This window comes from Aptenodytes patagonicus, chromosome 2, assembly GCF_965638725.1.
Source record: "Aptenodytes patagonicus chromosome 2, bAptPat1.pri.cur, whole genome shotgun sequence".
In the NCBI taxonomy this organism is placed as follows: Eukaryota; Metazoa; Chordata; class Aves; order Sphenisciformes; family Spheniscidae; genus Aptenodytes; species Aptenodytes patagonicus.
Genome location: NC_134950.1, coordinates 36043496 through 36062401, shown reverse-complemented (window position 1 = coordinate 36062401; position 18906 = coordinate 36043496). Strand labels below are relative to the sequence as shown.

Genomic DNA, 18906 nt, shown 5'->3' with positions numbered 1-18906 from the left:
ATAATATATAAAAACTGTTACTTTTTCCTTTTATTTTTATATATTTTTGTTCTTCATAGCTCATCTACAGCTTCTCCTAGAACTCATGCTGTATGATGTTTGTGATTACCCCATCCAGAAATATAAAACCAAAATATGTTCCCAAGAAAATGCACTTTGCATTAGGATTGTTTATTTGTTTCATGTTTTGTTTTTGTTGCTAACAGCTTAAGTCAAATCCAGAGAGATAAATGAGCATTCTGTTGACAGTAAACATCTCTTGTATGGGCTGCAAGTGCTTGTGGTCTGCCCACAGTGTCTCAAAGTCTCTTCCAGAAGCATCAGGGAAAAAACTCACTCAACGTTCTTGTTATTTCACATGTGAAAAATGTCTAAGATATTCCAAACCAAGAAACAAATAGCTTCTTGTTTCATCTTTAAGATTGTGAAATGAAGAGGAAAGGTAAAGAAGTAAACCTGTTGGAAGAAGCTTTGCCAGTGAGTCGGAGGAACAGAAGTGAAGTTTGCCACAAGGATAGCTGCAAAAGTAACATGATAGAGGGGAACAGGAGAAGTTAGTTTTTCAAGGATATTTAATAGGAAATACTAAAAATGCATTGAGCGAGTATGTAGGAGGATACGGACTGTAGGGTATTTCTCAGCAAAAACAAACAACATAATAAGGGTACAATGAAATCTGTTCTTCAACTGTACTAAAATATATAACTTAAGATTTTTGTTTTTGTTGTACTGAAGTATACAACTTCACTTTACTACTCCAGTTTTATTTCACACAGTTTCAGATGGAAACACAGTGCATTATGCACAAAGAAAGAGTATCTGCCTGAAAAAGGAAACTGATGCACAATACGTTGTCCTAACAGGACATAATTGTTTTCCTGGAACAAAATTACTGGAAATCGGAATAAGAGCTGCCAAATGGTAGATGTAGCAACCTCAGAGCCTCGGACTTTCAAGACCACTGAAATTTGTACTACTGCATTTGTAACAACAAATGCAAACTGTACATTTCTCTTATAAGCAAGGATATAGAAGGGAGGAAGCTGCTCCATTTGCCTGCTTTAAAACTTCCTACAATAATGATGACACTGCGAGAGTAGATTCACCTACCAACAACTGTTGTTCTTAAATATAAACTAGCATATTCATACCTGAAAGGATGTGAAATTTTTGATCTCAAACAGTGGAACTTGTTTGGAACTGCCTTAAAAAACCCCTGCACTTCACAGGTGCACGAGCTCAGTTTTGGGGCCGGTCTTGTTCAATATCTTTATCGATGATCTGGATGAGGGGATCGAGTGCACCCTCAGTAAGTTTGCAGACGACACCAAGTTGGGCGGGAGTGTTGATCTGCTCGAGGGTAGGAAGGCTCTGCAGAGGGACCTGGACAGGCTGGATCGATGGGCCCAGGCCAACTGTATGAGGTTCAACAAGGACAAGTGCCGGGGCCTGCACTTCGGCCACAACAACCCCATGCAGCGCTACAGGCTTGGGGAAGAGTGGCTGGAAAGCTGCCTGGCGGAAAAGGACCTGGGGGTGCTGGTCGACAGCCGGCTGAACATGAGCCGGCAGTGTGCCCGGGCGGCCAAGAAGGCCAATGGCATCCTGGCCTGTATCAGAACTCGTGTGGCCAGCAGGAGTAGGGAAGTGATGGTGCCCCTGTACTCGGCCCTGGTGAGGCCGCACCTCAAATACTGTGTTCAGTTTTGGGCCCCTCCCTACAAGAAGGACGTCGAGGTGCTGGAGCGTGTCCAGAGGAGGGCAACGAGGCTGGTGAGGGGTCTGGAGAACAAGTCTTATGAGGAGCGGCTGAGGGAACTGGGGTTGTTTAGCCTGGAGAAAAGGAGGCTGAGGGGAGACCTCATCGCTCTCTACAACTACCTGAAAGGAGGTTGTAGCGAGGTGGGTGTCGGTCTCTTCTCCCAAGTAACCAGCGATAGGACGAGGAAATGGCCTCAAGTTGTGCCAGGGGAGGTTTAGATTGGATGTGAGGAAAAATTTCTTTACTGAAAGAGTGGTTGAACATTGGAAGAGGCTGCCCAGGGAAGTGGTTGAGTCACCATCCCTGGAGGTATTTAAAAGATGTGTAGATGAGGTGCTTAGGGACTTGGTTTAGTGGGCATGGTGGTGTTTGGTTGATGGTTGCACTCGATGATCTTAGAGGTCTTTTCCAACCTTAATGATTCTATGATTCTATGATCATGCATGCAAGTGATTTCTTTTATTCAAAAGGAGAAGACACTTCAAATTTCCTCAGTTCTCCTTGACTACAAAGCTCTGAAGTTATCTTGGACTCTGGGGCTTAGGGGAAGATCAACGGGTGTGTGCAGGGAAAACTCTTAATAATACTAGTTCTTATTCAGGGTTTTTTATGCATTCCCTGTGTGGGAAACTAACACATAATATTCTACCAGAAGCAGAACAGGCAAAGTGCTCATAGGTAAAGAAGTACTGGCAGACCGTGCCCCTACTAAATATTAGCACAGCTTTTCAACAGGTAATCATGCCTATGGAAAACTGGTGAGAAATATCAAGTGATACTGCGTAGATCTTCTCCAAATGCGGCAATCCCCTGACCTCAGTCACAGCCTGAAAAACAGGCCTCTGCATAGAGCCGTTCACAGTAGGAAGGTATCAACTGAACTTACTGGTTACCTAAATAACACACAAAAATATTCTATACATTTTCTATCCAGGAATCTGTGGTTCCTTCCTATACATTACAAATAAATGGTGTGATATTTATACGTTGAAAGATCTATAGTATAGAAACTACTACAGTGGTTTTCTATATAAAAATATACTTTAATAGAGTGCCAATTGATACAGCAGATTCATAATTCTATCCGGAAGGCCATTTTAGTTTAGAAATACCAAGAAAGGTTTCCATGAGAAACTCAAAAAGAAGACCTATTAGCAATTCATTCAGCCAGGGGTGCTATCACATTAACACATTTAAGGAAGAAAAATGCATTTCTAGGTCTTCCATGAATCCTGGATGAGACTGTAAGGTGAAGAAAGACTGGTCTGTCCTCTACATAACTGTAACAGATTCATTCTCCTCTTATGACTTTACATGGAAACCACAGTTAAGCTTTAAATTTTAAAGAAAAAAACCTAGAAGAGAAAGGCCCTTTATGAGGTGAAGAGTGAAAAAAATCAGTTAAAAAAAATACATGGCTGTTGATAGCATTTTGGGTTCAAACTCCTCGTATTTTGCAAAAGGACAGCACAGTCCCTCTGAAATAAAAAATGATATACTTTAATCAGCTGATTATTATTAATGTTGCCTCCAGATTGGAACCCTCAGAAAAGGAGTTAAGGGATTAAGCCCAGTGGACTCTGAACAGCACTGTCAGAAATAAATGCTCTATGTCTATTGACATGATAGCTACATCTCCTTTGATTTCCAATTTACTTGGAGATCAGAAGAATGGAAATGAAAGGAAATCTAGAAATGTCTTTCGTGCATTAGAAAAGCATCCCAGAATGAAAACCTGTTTCTGTACCATGGCCTGCGGTGGCTGCAAAAAGGTCTGTGAGCAGGTCCATCTGTGAGAAATAAGTTCTTTGGTCAGCACAGGCTTAAAATACAATTTTTGTTGATCTTGTCTCCTGTTGAGTGAGTTTGCGTTTGTGTTCTCCTTCTAGATTTGGATTTACATGTATGACTGCCAAAGTTTTCTTGCCAGATGAAGCCTGGGAAAGGGATTGTTTTTTCTTGTTGGTGTAGTAGATGGTTGTGATGTCATCTATAAATATCTTTGCTACAAGACACTGCAAGGATAGGAGAGAAAAGCTAGAGGTCTTATTCTGTTGTCCCAAACTCCAGTATGTTAACATTTGAAGATGTTAACATTGGAAGATGTTTCACAGGCCATGTTCTTAGAGATTTTGACAATGCAAACAGAAATTATCTAGAAGTATTGACGAGGATTGATGATAGGGAAGGAAGCAATTAATAAGAAGTCTTAGATCCTGTAGAATCCTTCCTTTCAGGGAAACACAATGTCATCTGCTGAATCCAAGATCACTTTAAATACTAGCAAACTTTTGTGTAAGTTGAAGCACAAATTATTCCCCAGGTCTAGTGACTGGGAAGACCACATATATACTGGAACACTACTGCTTTTAGGACCATGTCCTTCAGACGTATATAGGGAAAAAATAGAAGGTAGCTCATGTGTGTGTCTGTCTCTAGTACAATACTTAGGTGAGGAAGATAATGTTTGGGACTCTTAAGAAGTTCAAAACTCAACACAGTTCTAGAGAAGAATCCAGGCTCATGGAAGTGAAGGAAGTACTATTTATATTATCTTTACCACTCTAAACAGCAAAAAACTAGTTATAAAGTCACAGAGGTCTGTCCTATTCATTACCTATCACAGTGCAAGTGAAGTCGGTCTTCACCAACAAGGTCTCTCAGGCCTTTGTGCCTATAGACACGGCTCAAGGAAGAGTGAAACTACCAGTAGCAGAACCTGATCAGAGTCAGGAATCTCTTGAGAAATTTTCAGCCCAAACAAGTCCATTGGACCAAATGGGATATATCTTAGCGTGCTGAGTCCACCGGCTTATGTCACTGTGAGGCCACTCTCTATTAATAATCTTCAAAAAGTCATGGAGATCAGGAGAGGTCTCCAATGCCTGGAGAAAGGCATTATCATCATCATCAAAAAAGTCAGGCTGGTCAGCCTCACTTCAGTCCTTGGGAAAATCATGCAGTAAGTCCTCTTAGAGCCATTTGTGGGCACACAGAGGTGAAAAAAGCCATTGGGAGCAATCAGCGTGAATTTACCAAGGATAAAAACAGCCTAAACAACTTGATTGCCTTTTATGATAAAATGACTGGATTTATGAATGAAGGGAGAGCAGTGGATGTCATTTACCTTGCCTTTATCAAGGCTTTTGACATCATGTCTCCCACAGCATCCTTGTATCCAAGCTGTGATGTTAGAGTCTAGGTAGACGAATTACTAGATGATGAAAATCTGTTTGGATGATCAGGCTTAGAGGACAGTGGTAGGCTTTGGGGGACCTAAGAGCAGCCTTCCAATACCTAAGAAGAGGTTGCCAAAAAGATGGAGCCAGGCACATTACTGAGGTATGTAGCAGAAGAACAGAAGATGATAGTCATAAACAAACAGATGTTCCAACTAGGATAAAAGGAAAAAAATTCAATGTGAATATAATTAAGCATTGGAACAGGCTGCCCAGAGAAGCTATGGAATCTCCGTCCTTGGAGAACTGGAAAAAAGACATAACCAACCCTGTCTGAACTCTGTATTGATGCTGCTTTGAGCAGGCAGTTTAGATGACCTCCTAAAATCCCTTACAACCTGAAGGATTCAATGATTCAATGAGTAAATAAAAATCTCCTTGTTCCTGCACTCACTCATACCTATACTCACACAGAGGACACTCAAGAGTTAATTCATCTAATTGCAATAAAACCCCTATAATATTTACAGAAAGCATTTCAATTGTCTCAAATAATCCAAATCCTACAAAGACAAAGAGAAGTAAGTATAAATATAAATTTAGAAAGCAATGCTTACTGTTACTTGTTGGCTCAGGAAACCCAACGTTCTGGCCGTTCCAACTCTTGTTTTCTCCAAGCTGAAACAGGTAGAAAAAGACGAATAAGTAAAAGGCAAACTACTCCTTAAACAGAACATTCATGTTTATAAATTTAGTTGAAAGATTCTAAAAAGGATGACTTGGGATTGCCACATCTGCTCACAAAACTTTGCTAACACATCTTAATTTCTGTCTAAAATAGGTTACTTGAGGAATGTACCCTTCATGAATAAACATTAACAACTATTGCCTAACACTGAAATATAAATGTTTCCCCAAGGATTAGGCTCAACTCAGTATGTTACCAAATCAGACTTCAATTCAAATGTTCTAAGCAGCTCTCAACTGAAAACATACACAGACAACAGAGAAATTACATTCTGAAACAAGAAGATCCCAATATCTGCCTATGAAAGAATGCATAAACACTACAAAGTACTTTGGGTGTAATTTAAAAATATTTACTTGCTGGGAATCCATTTAGTTACTGAAGTGGAAGCAAAAAAAGATTGCAATTTTCCATTATTTTAATATATAGACTTTTTTGAGGAAGCTAATTGTCTTCAAATTAATTTTATTATGTGTAACACCGGGTATTACTCTGACACAGAAAAGGGGAGCAATTAACACAGAAGTCCAAATAAGGCCATTCCTGAAGTCTACACAGTAGATAAGATGTCAGTGTTCTAGATTTACATGTAAATGTGGATAAACAAGTCCAAGCTTCCTCATGAACTAGGAGCTATTGACAACCAGCTCGATGAATGTGAAACAAATGATCCTTTTCAGATTTCACTGGGATTTTGTAGGCAAACAGAAAACCTTGCAGCAAAGCAGTCTATATGCCATGACAAAGTTGTAATCATTTGCTCTGGAAGACAGGGTTGATTGGAAAGCAGAAGAGATGTGAAGAAGGATCAGCTGGCTGAAATCTGCCTCTGCATCTCAGAGGCTGCATTAAGGCTGCTTAGATTACTATCACGTTGTAATGCAGACTACTAGATGTTATGTTTTCCTTGGGAAAGAGAAGGGAAGAGCACACTATGCAAAGCAGCTATTCCAATGATGGTTTCCCTGCCTTTCCTCATCATGTACAGCCCAATGTGCTTACAGCCTAGGCAATGTGCAATAAAAATGGGAAATATTTAGTGGAAAGGGAGGATAGGTATTAGAGCTGGCTCTCAAACTGGTCACCCATCTCCATGCACTTTAATTTCACACAACTCCTTTTATTCGTATTATGAAGCAGATAATATGTACACTGGAAAACATGGAAGACAACAGTTCTTCGAATGAATAAGTAATATGAAATCTATAAATACGTTTGTATTTACTGCTGTCTGTTACAACAGCATGGTTTTGTCATGAATCCATACTGTGCAACCATAACATGATAGGAAAATCAGCATAAGCACGCTGCTACAATATGAGAACATTTCCAACTCTCCTCATTCCTCTCTTTTTGCTGTTTATTAACTTGATCATGATAGGGAATTTAACAAGAATACATCTATCAGTAAGTTATCCTTAGTGCTGCTGTCTCACATGAATGCAATCTACTCTGGTTTTCTTCTCTTTAAGAGAATAAAAGTAGCAAGAAGAAATGAAAGGATGAAAACATGAAAAAATGAAGACATTACAACTCTCCATTCTCATCCGCAGAGCTAAAATTCTGATAGCTGCAAAAAGCCTCCCAGGGCACTTTCAAATTGCTCTCCTCAAGGCTCTGCACAACCATTACTGATTTCTTCCAGGAATCGGATTACCTCAGAAAAGAGCAGAGCCTTTACTTTTTTACATTACCTCTATTACCTGTTTACCTATGCTGCCATCAGCACCATGCATGGCTCTTGTAACACTCTTAGGTCTTCATTAAAACAATGAATACAGTCACATTTTATGCACCGGGGTTAAGGAAAAAATACTGAATTTGGTTTTGCTTTTTTTGTAAGGGAGGAGGAAGGGGATGAAAGGACTCGGGGAAGGGGGGGGCAAGGGAAAGAGAAGTTTCCTTTTTTAAAAGCATCAAAAACAACACAAGTGAAAATTGTCCATTTAGATGCCAACCTGATACGTCAGCTAATCTACATTGGGCCCCATTTTGGATTCAAAGAGAGAAACAAGTATCTTCTAACGGTACATCTTTATTGTGCAATTTATATGGAAGGAATTTTGCAATGCTCAAATTGGTAGAGATCTAAGGGCTATTTTCCCTCTTCTCCAGCACAGTTTAGTTTGAGAATTAAAATGCTTTCATCTACACAAACTAACTTGTGTATCTGCTTTAAATATGTTCAGTCTGTTATATACAGAAGATAAAGCCAGATGTTCAAGATATTTTATGTCCTTAACCCCAACAAAGCTATAAAAATTTGTTCTATGATCTTGAATGCTCCCACTACATAAAATTTGAGTAGTTCACATTTTTTGGATACAATATCATGTTTGCTCATTGTGTTCAGAATAATATTAGGCCATTGTATGCTATTCTATCAGTTCTAAGATACCTATGTCTGCAAGTATGTAATTAAACCTGTTTTTTTAGAGCCAATGCACTTGTAAGCAATAGTTTAATAAACATAGGGAAACGAAGCAGCAGCGCCTCTTTTTAGCCACTTAATTTTTGTTTAAGGATTTCAATGTAACCACAAGTTTCCACTGTGTAGAGCTCTCCAAAGCAACTATGTTGTGGGCTGAATTTTTTCAGGCTTCATCTCTGAAAATTACTGAGTAAAAATAGTTCAGCCAATTTGAAATCATAGAATGAAAACCTATGTTTTCCTATTAGAAAAAAAAGTTGACTTTTCTGCTTTACTTTGTTTTTCAAAAAGTCCTTTGACCAAATTGGCAATGAAGAAAAAGTTGAAACTGGTAGAAAGTATCTTCTCCAGCTGAAAAGTCTCAGCATTCTGGTAAAAATGAATTATCATTTGACTCTGTCATAAGCCTTTTCTAAAACCTCTATGACTGCACAGTGTGTTCTCACTAGGAACACCATCTAGCCTCCAAGTACTCTGTTTAGAGTATTACACACTTGTATATGACTAAGATATGTAGTGAAGAACGTAGTGAAGGTGAGTGTGAATAGCATACATGGAGCTGCTGCTCACAAAGGAGAGGGAAACAGAAGTAGGTGGAGCCAAGTAACCAGTATTTATCTTTTCCTGGCTAGGACTATAGAACGTATGGAACAGAGTATCTTCCTATATATATATTTATTTGTTTTTAAGAAAAAGAAAAGGTGTTTCAGAAGATAAATATAGATATATACTATATTCAGATTTATCATGTGGTCCCTATAAAAGCCCAGCCGAACATTCTGTTGACCTGAGCTAGCTGGTGCAGCCACAGCAAACATTTAAGCCATGAGCAAAATATATACATGGAGTGACTCTGCATATGACAGAAGCTGTTCAGAGTCCACAGCTTAGCCAAATACCTTACCAAATCTCTTTTCAGGATACAAAAGGCAAAACATTAACACACAATTTTGGTTACAAAACCTTCCATCAATAAACTCAAGACAGGAGAGGAGTGCTAAGTTGCACATCACTAACATGGAAATACATACCTGCAACATATACAAATTTAAAATGCAATTCCTTCTCCACAAAAAAAAAAAGACACACATTTTCTTTCTCAGTCATCAAACCTGAAAAGGCTGTTATTTTTCTGGAATGCTTTTAGTGCATATGCAACGGGAAGACAAACACTTGACTAATATGACTACTTCATGTATGAAAATTAATAACAGCATTCCTCTCAGTCGTCTCATGGATGCCCAAAATGGAATAAAAGCAAGAGGCACGTTCATCCTGATTTGTAAGTAGAAATAGGTGCACACATCACATGTACACTTTTGCACACACACTATCCTCTGGAACTACATTTCTGTTCTTAATTACTCTTACAGGAGGAGAGGCTGCACTTACTACTAACTGTAGCTATAGAGCTGTAGCTAAACAAAGGCTAATCTCTGACAAGCAACCTCCTAAAACAGGGGGTGCGCAAGTTTAAGCTTCTGTTCTTACTAAGTGATTAGCTGATACAGCTAAGAAATTCTAGACAAGGGTAAAATGTGGGCATCATAACAATTGGTTCTCACCTTTTCTGGCTGGTCTTGAAGAGGAGTGGAGGCTTTGTAACCCAGCTGTAGCAACATTGCTTCTGCTGCATTTCTTTTAGCTATTTTCTTGTTTGGGCCTGTTCCAGTAGTAATCTCATTGCCTACTTTTACCTTAAAAAGAAAACATTGATCATAATCATGATAAATGCAAGACTCCTTAATATCACCATGTAATAATGTTGCTGACCTACCAACAACTGTTGGCTCTTTTGATGAAGATGCAATCTTGGAAAAGTAAGAATAGAGCAGAGAGGGACTACCATACCACTTTACACAGAGGGGCTTGTTTAGATTTTTCAGAAGGTCCCCAAACTCATACCAAAGAGCTACATTTTTCTGTATCTCAGTGCACACACAGTTGTCTCTCTTCCACCAGCCTCTGTGCCAACCCCATTCTCCCTGCTGAACATCTCCCCCACTCTTGCTGCCCCCTCTTTCTTAACGCGGGAAGCGCTACAGGATCTGGACTTCCTCGTCCTTGTAGGAGTGTTGCCTGCAGCAGCTCCCCAGCATCATCAGGACAGTATCCAGAACAATGGAGAGACAAACAATGACCTGGAGATTTAAATGAGAGTGGTTTCTAAAGAAAGATGAAAACCATGTTCACATTCCTCCCACTTTGTCGCACTGCAAGGAACACGGGGGCTAGGGCTGCGTTCCTCTTCCGCACTTACACCTGACAAGCTTTTATCAAAATAGTCTTTGGAAAGAAGGCTCCTCATTGGACCTGTGGTCTGTACTGCATGAAGGGTTTCTGACAAACAAGATGCCTTTCATAAAACTAGGAGAAATTAAAACCTCAAAATAAAGACAAATTATAGACAATGGATATCCACAAAGAGTGAAGCTCTTATTCCTTGGCTCCTTGGCTCATTCTTAAACTCCTGAAGCTGTATGTGTCTAGTTTGTGATATCAGCACTGTCATTGCTATTCGCTTATGCAATATTCATAGCTCTTCGATAGCTATATTTCACTCTGTCCATTAAGGGATTTTATTTGCCAAATTTTCTCTTAAAATAGTGTATGGTTTCAAAAGTGTGTTAAAAAAAGGAAACCAAGATAAAATAAAAATAATAAAATAGCCGAGGTGATCTGAATAAAAGAAACCTTAGAGGTCAAAGACCTGAAACAGTCTGGAAGGAGCTTTAAAAAAAATTGTAAAAACAGGCATACAGTTATTAAATAAATAATAAATGTTATTTAGTAATTTATGTTATTCAATAATTATTCACTTTCCTCAAATTATCATGTATGTATTTCCCTAAAAGTTTTAATTTTTCTTTACTTAAGTACCTACTAATTCTAAACACAAAGAAGAGGTTGTAAATAAATAATAATGATCACGAATATCCCTTCAAAGTACATATAAAATTAAACAAAAAGATTCGGCTACCTAAGACAGAAATATTAATAATCTTGAAATAAAAACCTTGTCTTCTGTGCAGTTCCACAATCGCAATTAGAAAATAGCCAACCTGCTACAAGTTTATATGCAATAAAATTGAGGGACTTTAATGGGACAAGACAAAATGATAATTTATAACGTAGCTCACAATAAATCAATGTGCTGCTATTTCTCAGACCTGTAAAACTGGTTTAGCTATTATTATAACCTCTATCAAGGATTAAAGGTCTGACTACAAAGAGAAAGAGCTTTCTGAAATTAACTTTGGGAACAGAACACCAACTAATGCTATCAGACGTTTTCTTCTGTTTATCTAGTGGTCAGGACAAGTAATTGGATCCATTTCATCACATCTAAACTTGCTCTTTGTGTGACAGATAAAAATGAACATATTATCTCTGGATATTTTACTTCCACATTCAATTAAATTAAATGAAAACATTGTTTAAGTAGTTTATACAAAGGCTTTTTATTCTGATAACGTTTTTTGCATGTCATAATGAATCCACTGAGACTTCCTGAAGGCAGGAGAAAAAGCAGTATGATTTTAGTGTGAAAATATCACAAAAGGGTAAAAATGGGGCTACGATGTTTAAAAGTGTACATAATAAAGCAACTGATCTATGGAATTTCCTTGACTCTTTCTTTCACAAGTCTTCCTAGACAAGGGAATCTTCTACGTATGCGTTGCTTTTAAGATTTTTTTTTTTTTTTATTCAAACCAAAGATTTTGCCATTATTGAGACTCCTCCAATGGAAAACCAAATTCTCAGCCCATCTTTCTAATACTGGACTGTGTTACACAGTCTTCTTCTGATGCCTCACACAACCATCTCTAACTGTGGACACCCCCATGAGGGTCTGGGCAAGGGAAAAGGGATGGTCTGTGATAGGATCAGTCTTTTTCAAATAATTTCACGTAACACAAAAAGTTGGAAATCCAAGTTTATGCTCATAAATCAGATTCTTCAACAAAAGGAACCTAATATCTTCTTTTGCTTCAGAGAGAAAAATAATAAATCATCAAGAAAGACCACTGAGGTCCAAGGAAATGAAGACTGCTAGCCTATCTTGATAGACGTGAAGGAGGGACTTAAAGATTTAAGTGAAAACATAACTAATTTTCTGGAGAAGGAGGTGCTGGAACGGCATAAATTCTGCTTGTGATCAGAAGTGACATTTTGGTGTGGTTTGTAGACAACAAGTCAAAACATGTTCAGGTATGCTGTTCTGAATTGTTCTGGCACAAAATTACCCCTGAGTGAAAACACAAGAGAAAAGAATTCTTTCCTGTTCCTAATCTCTCTTAACCTGCTGTTGTGCTATCTAACAAAATATCATGGTTATATCAAATCTTTGTGAATGTTCTCAATTTAAAAATTAAAGAAATATTAATATTATCTACTGTTTCTGTATTAGGTCCAGAGCCTTTAACTGGACAGGCTAAAATACGTGATGGAAGGCTTTTTTTGTGGTATTTCAGATATGAACAAAGCCACAAAGAAACTGAAAATCTGAAAGGAGTTCTTACAAGATTTACTTGGTAATATGGAGATATTCATATCCATATTTCAGAATACTTGTTTGTATTGCAATCCTCTGATCAACAATAGCAAAAAAAAAAATTTTTTTTTTTCCAAAAAGAAAAATAAAAGTAAATAAATCATGAACCAACAGTAACATCAGGGATAAAGACAGAAACCATCAGATGAAATAAAAATAAGAGGAGTATAAAAAAATGCAAAACCACTACAAGAAAAGCATCTAGAAGGCACATAACCTAATTGCCATTTGTTTCACCAAGAGAAAGAAGAAAGTTCAAACTGGATTTCCAATACTGTATTTCATACTCTTCTTGTATAACTGACTGTAAAGCAAAGAGCTAAACACAGAGGGATCTGCTTCATATTATGCCACCATTTTGCTTGAGTTTGAACATAACATAGCAAGGGCATTATCTCTAACGTGACAGCAGATGATACCTGCATAACAAACTCTCGACGGCGAGGCATTCCTCTCTCTGAAAGAAGAACATACTCTGGCTCCTTCTCCTTTTTGGCCTGTTGGATCTGAGCCAGACGACTGATGGGATTCATTCCTTGACCATACTCTGGTCCAGTCTAAAACAGGTTTAAAAGAAAGAACCGTTATTTCAGCATATATCCATCCAACTATTACACTGCTTCAAGAAATCATTTACTAGGGTTACCTCTTCTTTAACACTCCCTTTGAGAGAATAAGAAGTAAATTTCTTCTCATCTTCTGATCATGAGACATGATAAGAATCCTCAAGCTCAAAACTGTGGCAAAAAATATGCACCTATTGTCTGCCACTGCTGCAGGTAGCGTGCATACGTAGCATCCATAAGCTACTAATACACTCATCTATCTATGGAGGTCCTATGGGGATGGATGAAAATTAGCAGATTCATCAATCAATTATATCTCATTGCCCTGTTTCTATGACCCTTCCCCCTAACCCCTTAAAATAGGTTGCTACAATGCTGGAACATGCAGTACGCTAAGAAGAGGTGGGATTTACATGGGGACTAAAAAGATTTGTTATATAACAAGGAAGCTGCCTCTCTCAGCCTTCCTGCCTTCCTTCTCAGCCCTCCTGCCTTCCATCCTACAATGCAACTAAAGGTGTAGAAGGTTTACTCTGTTTGCGTGTCATAAGAATTCACCTTCAAAATACTTTTATGTAGTAAAGCTAGAGGAGTATCTCCAATGGCTAGAAATATTGCATATTGTGAGTCACCCACGAAGTATTTCAAATGCTTAACAGATAGTAATCCTCACAATAACATGTCAAAATGTATGGCTGGTGGGGGAATTGATCTGATGGAGGGAAAACAAAACGACTGAAAGACTGGTCTGTCCAAGATTACACAGACAGGTGAAAAACTACAGTTCTTACATCTAGTTCTGAAATCCTTTTAATCTGTTACTACTCACATGGAAAATGCTCTCTCAAAGCAAATAGCTATGAAAATATTCGTTTGTAGATCTTAAGGAGAATAAATTAAGACCCCAAAATATTTATCTGAAGTCATATTTAACTGATTTATATACCATAACACAAAGAACGAACTTGCCAGTGTAAACGGCATTTGAATATAGAATTGCTTTTATGTTATTGAGATATTTCCTTTTCATGAAGCCATTTGCAGGATAAGAGAAGATCAGCAGTCATGCTGTCATGCTCGTTTGAGCTTCTCAAATAAGAACAAACAAGTGGTCCAGAACCTAAAGAGATGACCAGCAACCGAAGGCAAAGACCAAAGAGGGATATTATATTAAGAAAGCTGTGCAGCGAATCCTACATAGCGTAACTGCTGACGTTGTTAAAGAAGATGTAGGTGAAAGAATTAAGACAATGTCATGCACAAGGGCAGCTGTGTGGGCAAGGAGCCAGGCAGAGACAAAACGCAGAGCAGGCTAAATAAAGTGCAGGCCATAAGATATAGCCTCATAAATATATATACAAATAAAGAGAGGTTATTGTTGTCACTTGTTTTGATGCTCAAAACACATGCAGGTTAACTTAAAAGAAATGGGCACACTGAAAGCATTTCAGAAGTTTGGATATTCAAAAAATAAAAGCCTTCTACATATCCAGGTTATTTTGACTATTAATGTCTCTTTCTAACATGGCCATCTTTGGATAATTCAATTTAAGATCGTAATGGTAAACGGTGTATGGTAATATGTTGTTATACCCTTAGCATCTTTCTTGAGCAAAACTTACCAAAATGAGACAGCTAGACCCAAAAGCTTTTTCAGATCTTGCAGCTTTCAGATCTTGCAGATTTAAAGCTGCATTAATGCTGACAGTTTTGCAAGAAATAACTTTTTATGCTCATTTTTTCCTAGAAGATTTTGAGAATTAGATCCCCAGAATTTCAGTAGGAGACAGGTATCTAATTAACCTAGTTTTTTTTGAAAAATCACTCATTCTGTTTGAAAGCAAATGAAAAGAGGAAGATGACAAAGTCCTTTGTACATTTTCCAAACCCAGTTTTGCACTCTCGAAAGTATTTGCTTATTTTAGATGGCTTTTCTGTTGGCTGCTCCTACAGAACTCTGCACTTGGTGTACTCAGTATAGATTTCTAATGGTCACACTTTTATTAAAACTAAGTACTTATTTACTTATTTTTACAATCCATGAATTTAATACTCGATGAGGACTGAATTTAAGCCATATTTAAAACTTCAGACTATGCTGGTATAATGCTGCCCAGCCTAACATAGAATCATAGAATCATAGAATCATTGAGGTTGGAAAAGACCTCTAAGATCATCGAGTCTAACCGTCGACCCAACACCACCATGCCCACTCAACCATGTCCCTAAGTGCCTCATCTACACGTCTTTTAAATACCTCCAGGGATGGGGACTCAACCACTTCCCTGGGCAGCCTGTTCCAATGTTTAATCACATAATGCAATCCATGGGCATAACATAATTCAGAAAAACTGATTTTTTTTTTTTTTTTTAAACTAACAAGAGGCAAATACAGAAAGAGATTAAATTTAGGTCCTAAAACTATATTCCAAAGCACAGGTTTTGGACATGAAGATTTCCTGCTATTTCCTGCAGTCTCGAGGTTCCTGATCTGCATATTATGGGGCAAAAGTGACTCTGTAACACCAGACAAAACGTGAGCAACCCTCCACTGTTATTTACACCGGCCTAAAATGAGTATGAAAGGCTATTAATGTGCCCTTACATATACCTCATATGACATCACTTTGGATAGGTGTAAATGACTACCCAACATGTCAGACAATAGAAAACCACGTACAAAGAGTTTAACTACTTCCTCACAAAATAATACTTCCTAAAATAAAATTAAATATAGAAGTTTTTGGCCACTTCCAAAGCCTCGTCTTCAGCACTGAACATATGACAAGTTAATCTGATTAGTTGTTCAGTGCTAAGATTAGGTAGTGATGCTTCATAAATGCACGGACACTATGTGGCTGCTTTTGTTAGATCATTTGGAAGACTAATTACTTCAGATGACCCTTTTGTTTTGTATGAATTTAGGAGGAGTAGACAAACCAGGGCTAGTCACCATAGACTGTCTGAATTGTAGAAGTAGCAATAAATCTACTGCCACCAAGAATAAAAGCACCATTTAAGAAGCTTGAGCTTACAAGAATCCAGAGCCTCTAAAAGAAGCCTTATTAGTGCAGCAAGAAGCATATTAATATCCTCTGAGACAGGGCATGTTTTAACGGAAGGATGGTTCAAAGTCCACAAGCCCTCCAAGGGCTGGTCTCCAGTCAATTTTCTATCTGTATTTGAGAGCTAAAGACCATTATCAAACACATGCTAACCTTAACACAGGCACATGAAACAAAAAAAGTATTGTCCTTTGGTGCTTGACAAGTGACACACTAGGCTGAGATGTCAACATACTCTTGGCCTTCTTTCAAAAACCAAAACAAATTGAAGCCGAAGCCACAAAACTCCCAAATCTAGCTCTACGAGGGGAGGAAGCTGGACTGTGTACCATTTCCCCATATATCTACTATTTCATATATCTCTCTCCCTCTTCAAACTGGGGAGGGAGGAAAGACCAGGAAGAGAACCACCATATAAGCTAGCAGGGCCTCCCAGAGGAGACGATGCTAAAAATTCACTTGGCTGTACAGAGCTGCTTAGAGGATTTGATCCTCCACTGGACTCAAACCAAACCCTTGAAGACTTCAGTGATGTGAGCTTGGTTTTTAAGCCAAGCACCTTACAAGCCATTATGTTTGAGAATTTCACAGCGTTCTCAGAATTTAAAAAAGTACTGGCATATTAGCACAGGCAAACAACTAACAGTATCAACAGAAAATGACAAATAAGCCTTTACTGATTTAAAATCTGAGTAACTGTTACTTTCTGAGCAAACATTCTTGATTCCATCAAAGGCGGACACGTACCTTCAATATTGTTTTTGGACGTTTTTTAAAGTAAAGTTTTGGCTTTTCAATCACAGGAAGAGGAGGAAGTTTCTTAAGTTCTTGTAGGACAGCCATTGCAGCACGTTTCTTTGAGAGTTTCTTACTGTTGCCTTCTCCTTCTGCAGTGAATTCTCCTACTGTGACTCGTGTAACAAAGCTCTTCATGTGAGGAGGTCCACTTTCTTTAATCACCTTTTAAGCGAAAGTAACATTCAGTCAAATCACCCTGTAAGAATATAACTTAATGTTTGTATCTCTGCAATGTACTTCCTACTAATGCAGCTTTCCTGCTAATGGAAGATGGTTTTTCATAAAATCTGGACAAGTATTAATGTCAGTACCAGGCTTAAGGATAGAAAATTAAGCCTGAATAGATAAAGTAAATCTAACCATCATATTCAGTGTTTTGCAGAAAATACAGTAGACCTAAATTTTCAAAAAGATTTATACAACAATAACACAATACGCAACAATAATGCATATTTAAACCCAGGCTGCTATTTTTATCCTTGCAAGGTGCTTCACATACTAAATAATTTTAATTCATGAAGGTCCGCCAGGCTTTGGCTATTTCTCTCCAAACAACATATTCAAAACTATGTTTATATGGCATCACTTCAACCCGTTTGTGTTTCTTTTCTGTTATCATTAAAACATAGCATGTTCACACATGGTCTGAAACTTCAGTCTTAGAGGTCTGTCTTTTAACACTGTTCTAGCCGCAGGCAGCATGCCTGCTCACAACTCTTACCTTGCCAGAGTACACAACTCAGAGCGATATCCCATACATTTGAAAGGCTGCCACAGTCTTGCCTCCACGACTGTCAGCTGTCCCTCCCAACAATACCAAAAGGAATTATCAGAAGAGCCACCATAACTCACACAAAAGCCAATCAGTTCTGAAAAGTTTCATTTATTCATTCCTTTCCAAACATATTCAGGATTACAATGAGAAAACCCATTTGAAGTACTTCTCCATTATTAAAAGTTACAATAATATGGAAAAAAATGAAGTTCTGAATGCTGTACCTTCCTTTACCTCTTTTTCTGTCTTCATTTTTACACACACACACATCTCCTTTTAGAAGGCTATACTGTTGGGATGCATTCACCAACAAATCACAGCACTGCAAGTGCTAAGAGAGCCATCTCTTCATGTACGCACCATTGACTGGTCTGGATAATGTCTATGAGGAATTAGAGACCTCATTTGGGAAAAGGTTCAGCTATTTTGTTTGATGGGCGGAAGCAGCTACCTAATTTAATCTTTGTTACATGTAATGCGTATAAGGAGACATTAGAGCATCTGACAGGCACCTCTTTGTATTATCTTCAAAATCAATACAAATACGTATTTTTTCAGTAGGTGCAATTACATCAAACCATTTGTTGAAGAAGTATAATGCCTGAGTGCAAGGGAACTGAGGTAAAGGTGCTAGGGCCTTCTTGGTGCAATAACTGTATTTTTAATGGGCTGAAACCTTCAACCTTAATATTATTACAACATGTTTCGTATTAAAGTTCTTTTTATCAAGGTCATGTCCCTTGCATTATTTAGTTTTGCTGTTACACTGTAATGAGGTCTCCTTAGGCTTGTATTTCTTTTTTAAGCTCTCATTTGTGGCAACTTCACCCAGCAAATACAATTATCACAGCATATATCAATAAAAAGACACGAAATGAAAATTAACAGACAACTTTGTCCGCATTTTCCCAGAATAAGATGACATCTGTGCCAGCATGGGATTTTTCTGTTGTAGTCCAGGAGTGTTCCCACTCTAAGATTCCAGGTAATAATTTCAGAAGTGTTTTCAAGATTGCCTCACTTGAAA

At 38.1% G+C, this 18906-nt stretch overlaps 1 protein-coding gene across 6 annotated transcripts in view; it reads right to left on the bottom strand.

Moving 5' to 3' along the window:
• The window catches only part of STAU2 (staufen double-stranded RNA binding protein 2), a 178013-nt gene that overhangs the window by 93194 nt on the left and 65913 nt on the right, over positions 1 to 18906 (bottom strand). For all 6 annotated transcript variants that reach the window (XM_076329542.1, XM_076329539.1, XM_076329544.1 and 3 more), the window contains exons 8-11: positions 17054 to 17266; positions 13095 to 13232; positions 9686 to 9817; positions 5559 to 5619 (exon numbers count right to left, since the gene is read on the bottom strand). In XM_076329542.1, coding sequence (XP_076185657.1) covers positions 5559 to 5619; positions 9686 to 9817; positions 13095 to 13232; positions 17054 to 17266 — 544 coding nt within the window. The remainder of the gene's footprint in view (positions 1 to 5558; positions 5620 to 9685; positions 9818 to 13094; positions 13233 to 17053; positions 17267 to 18906) is intronic.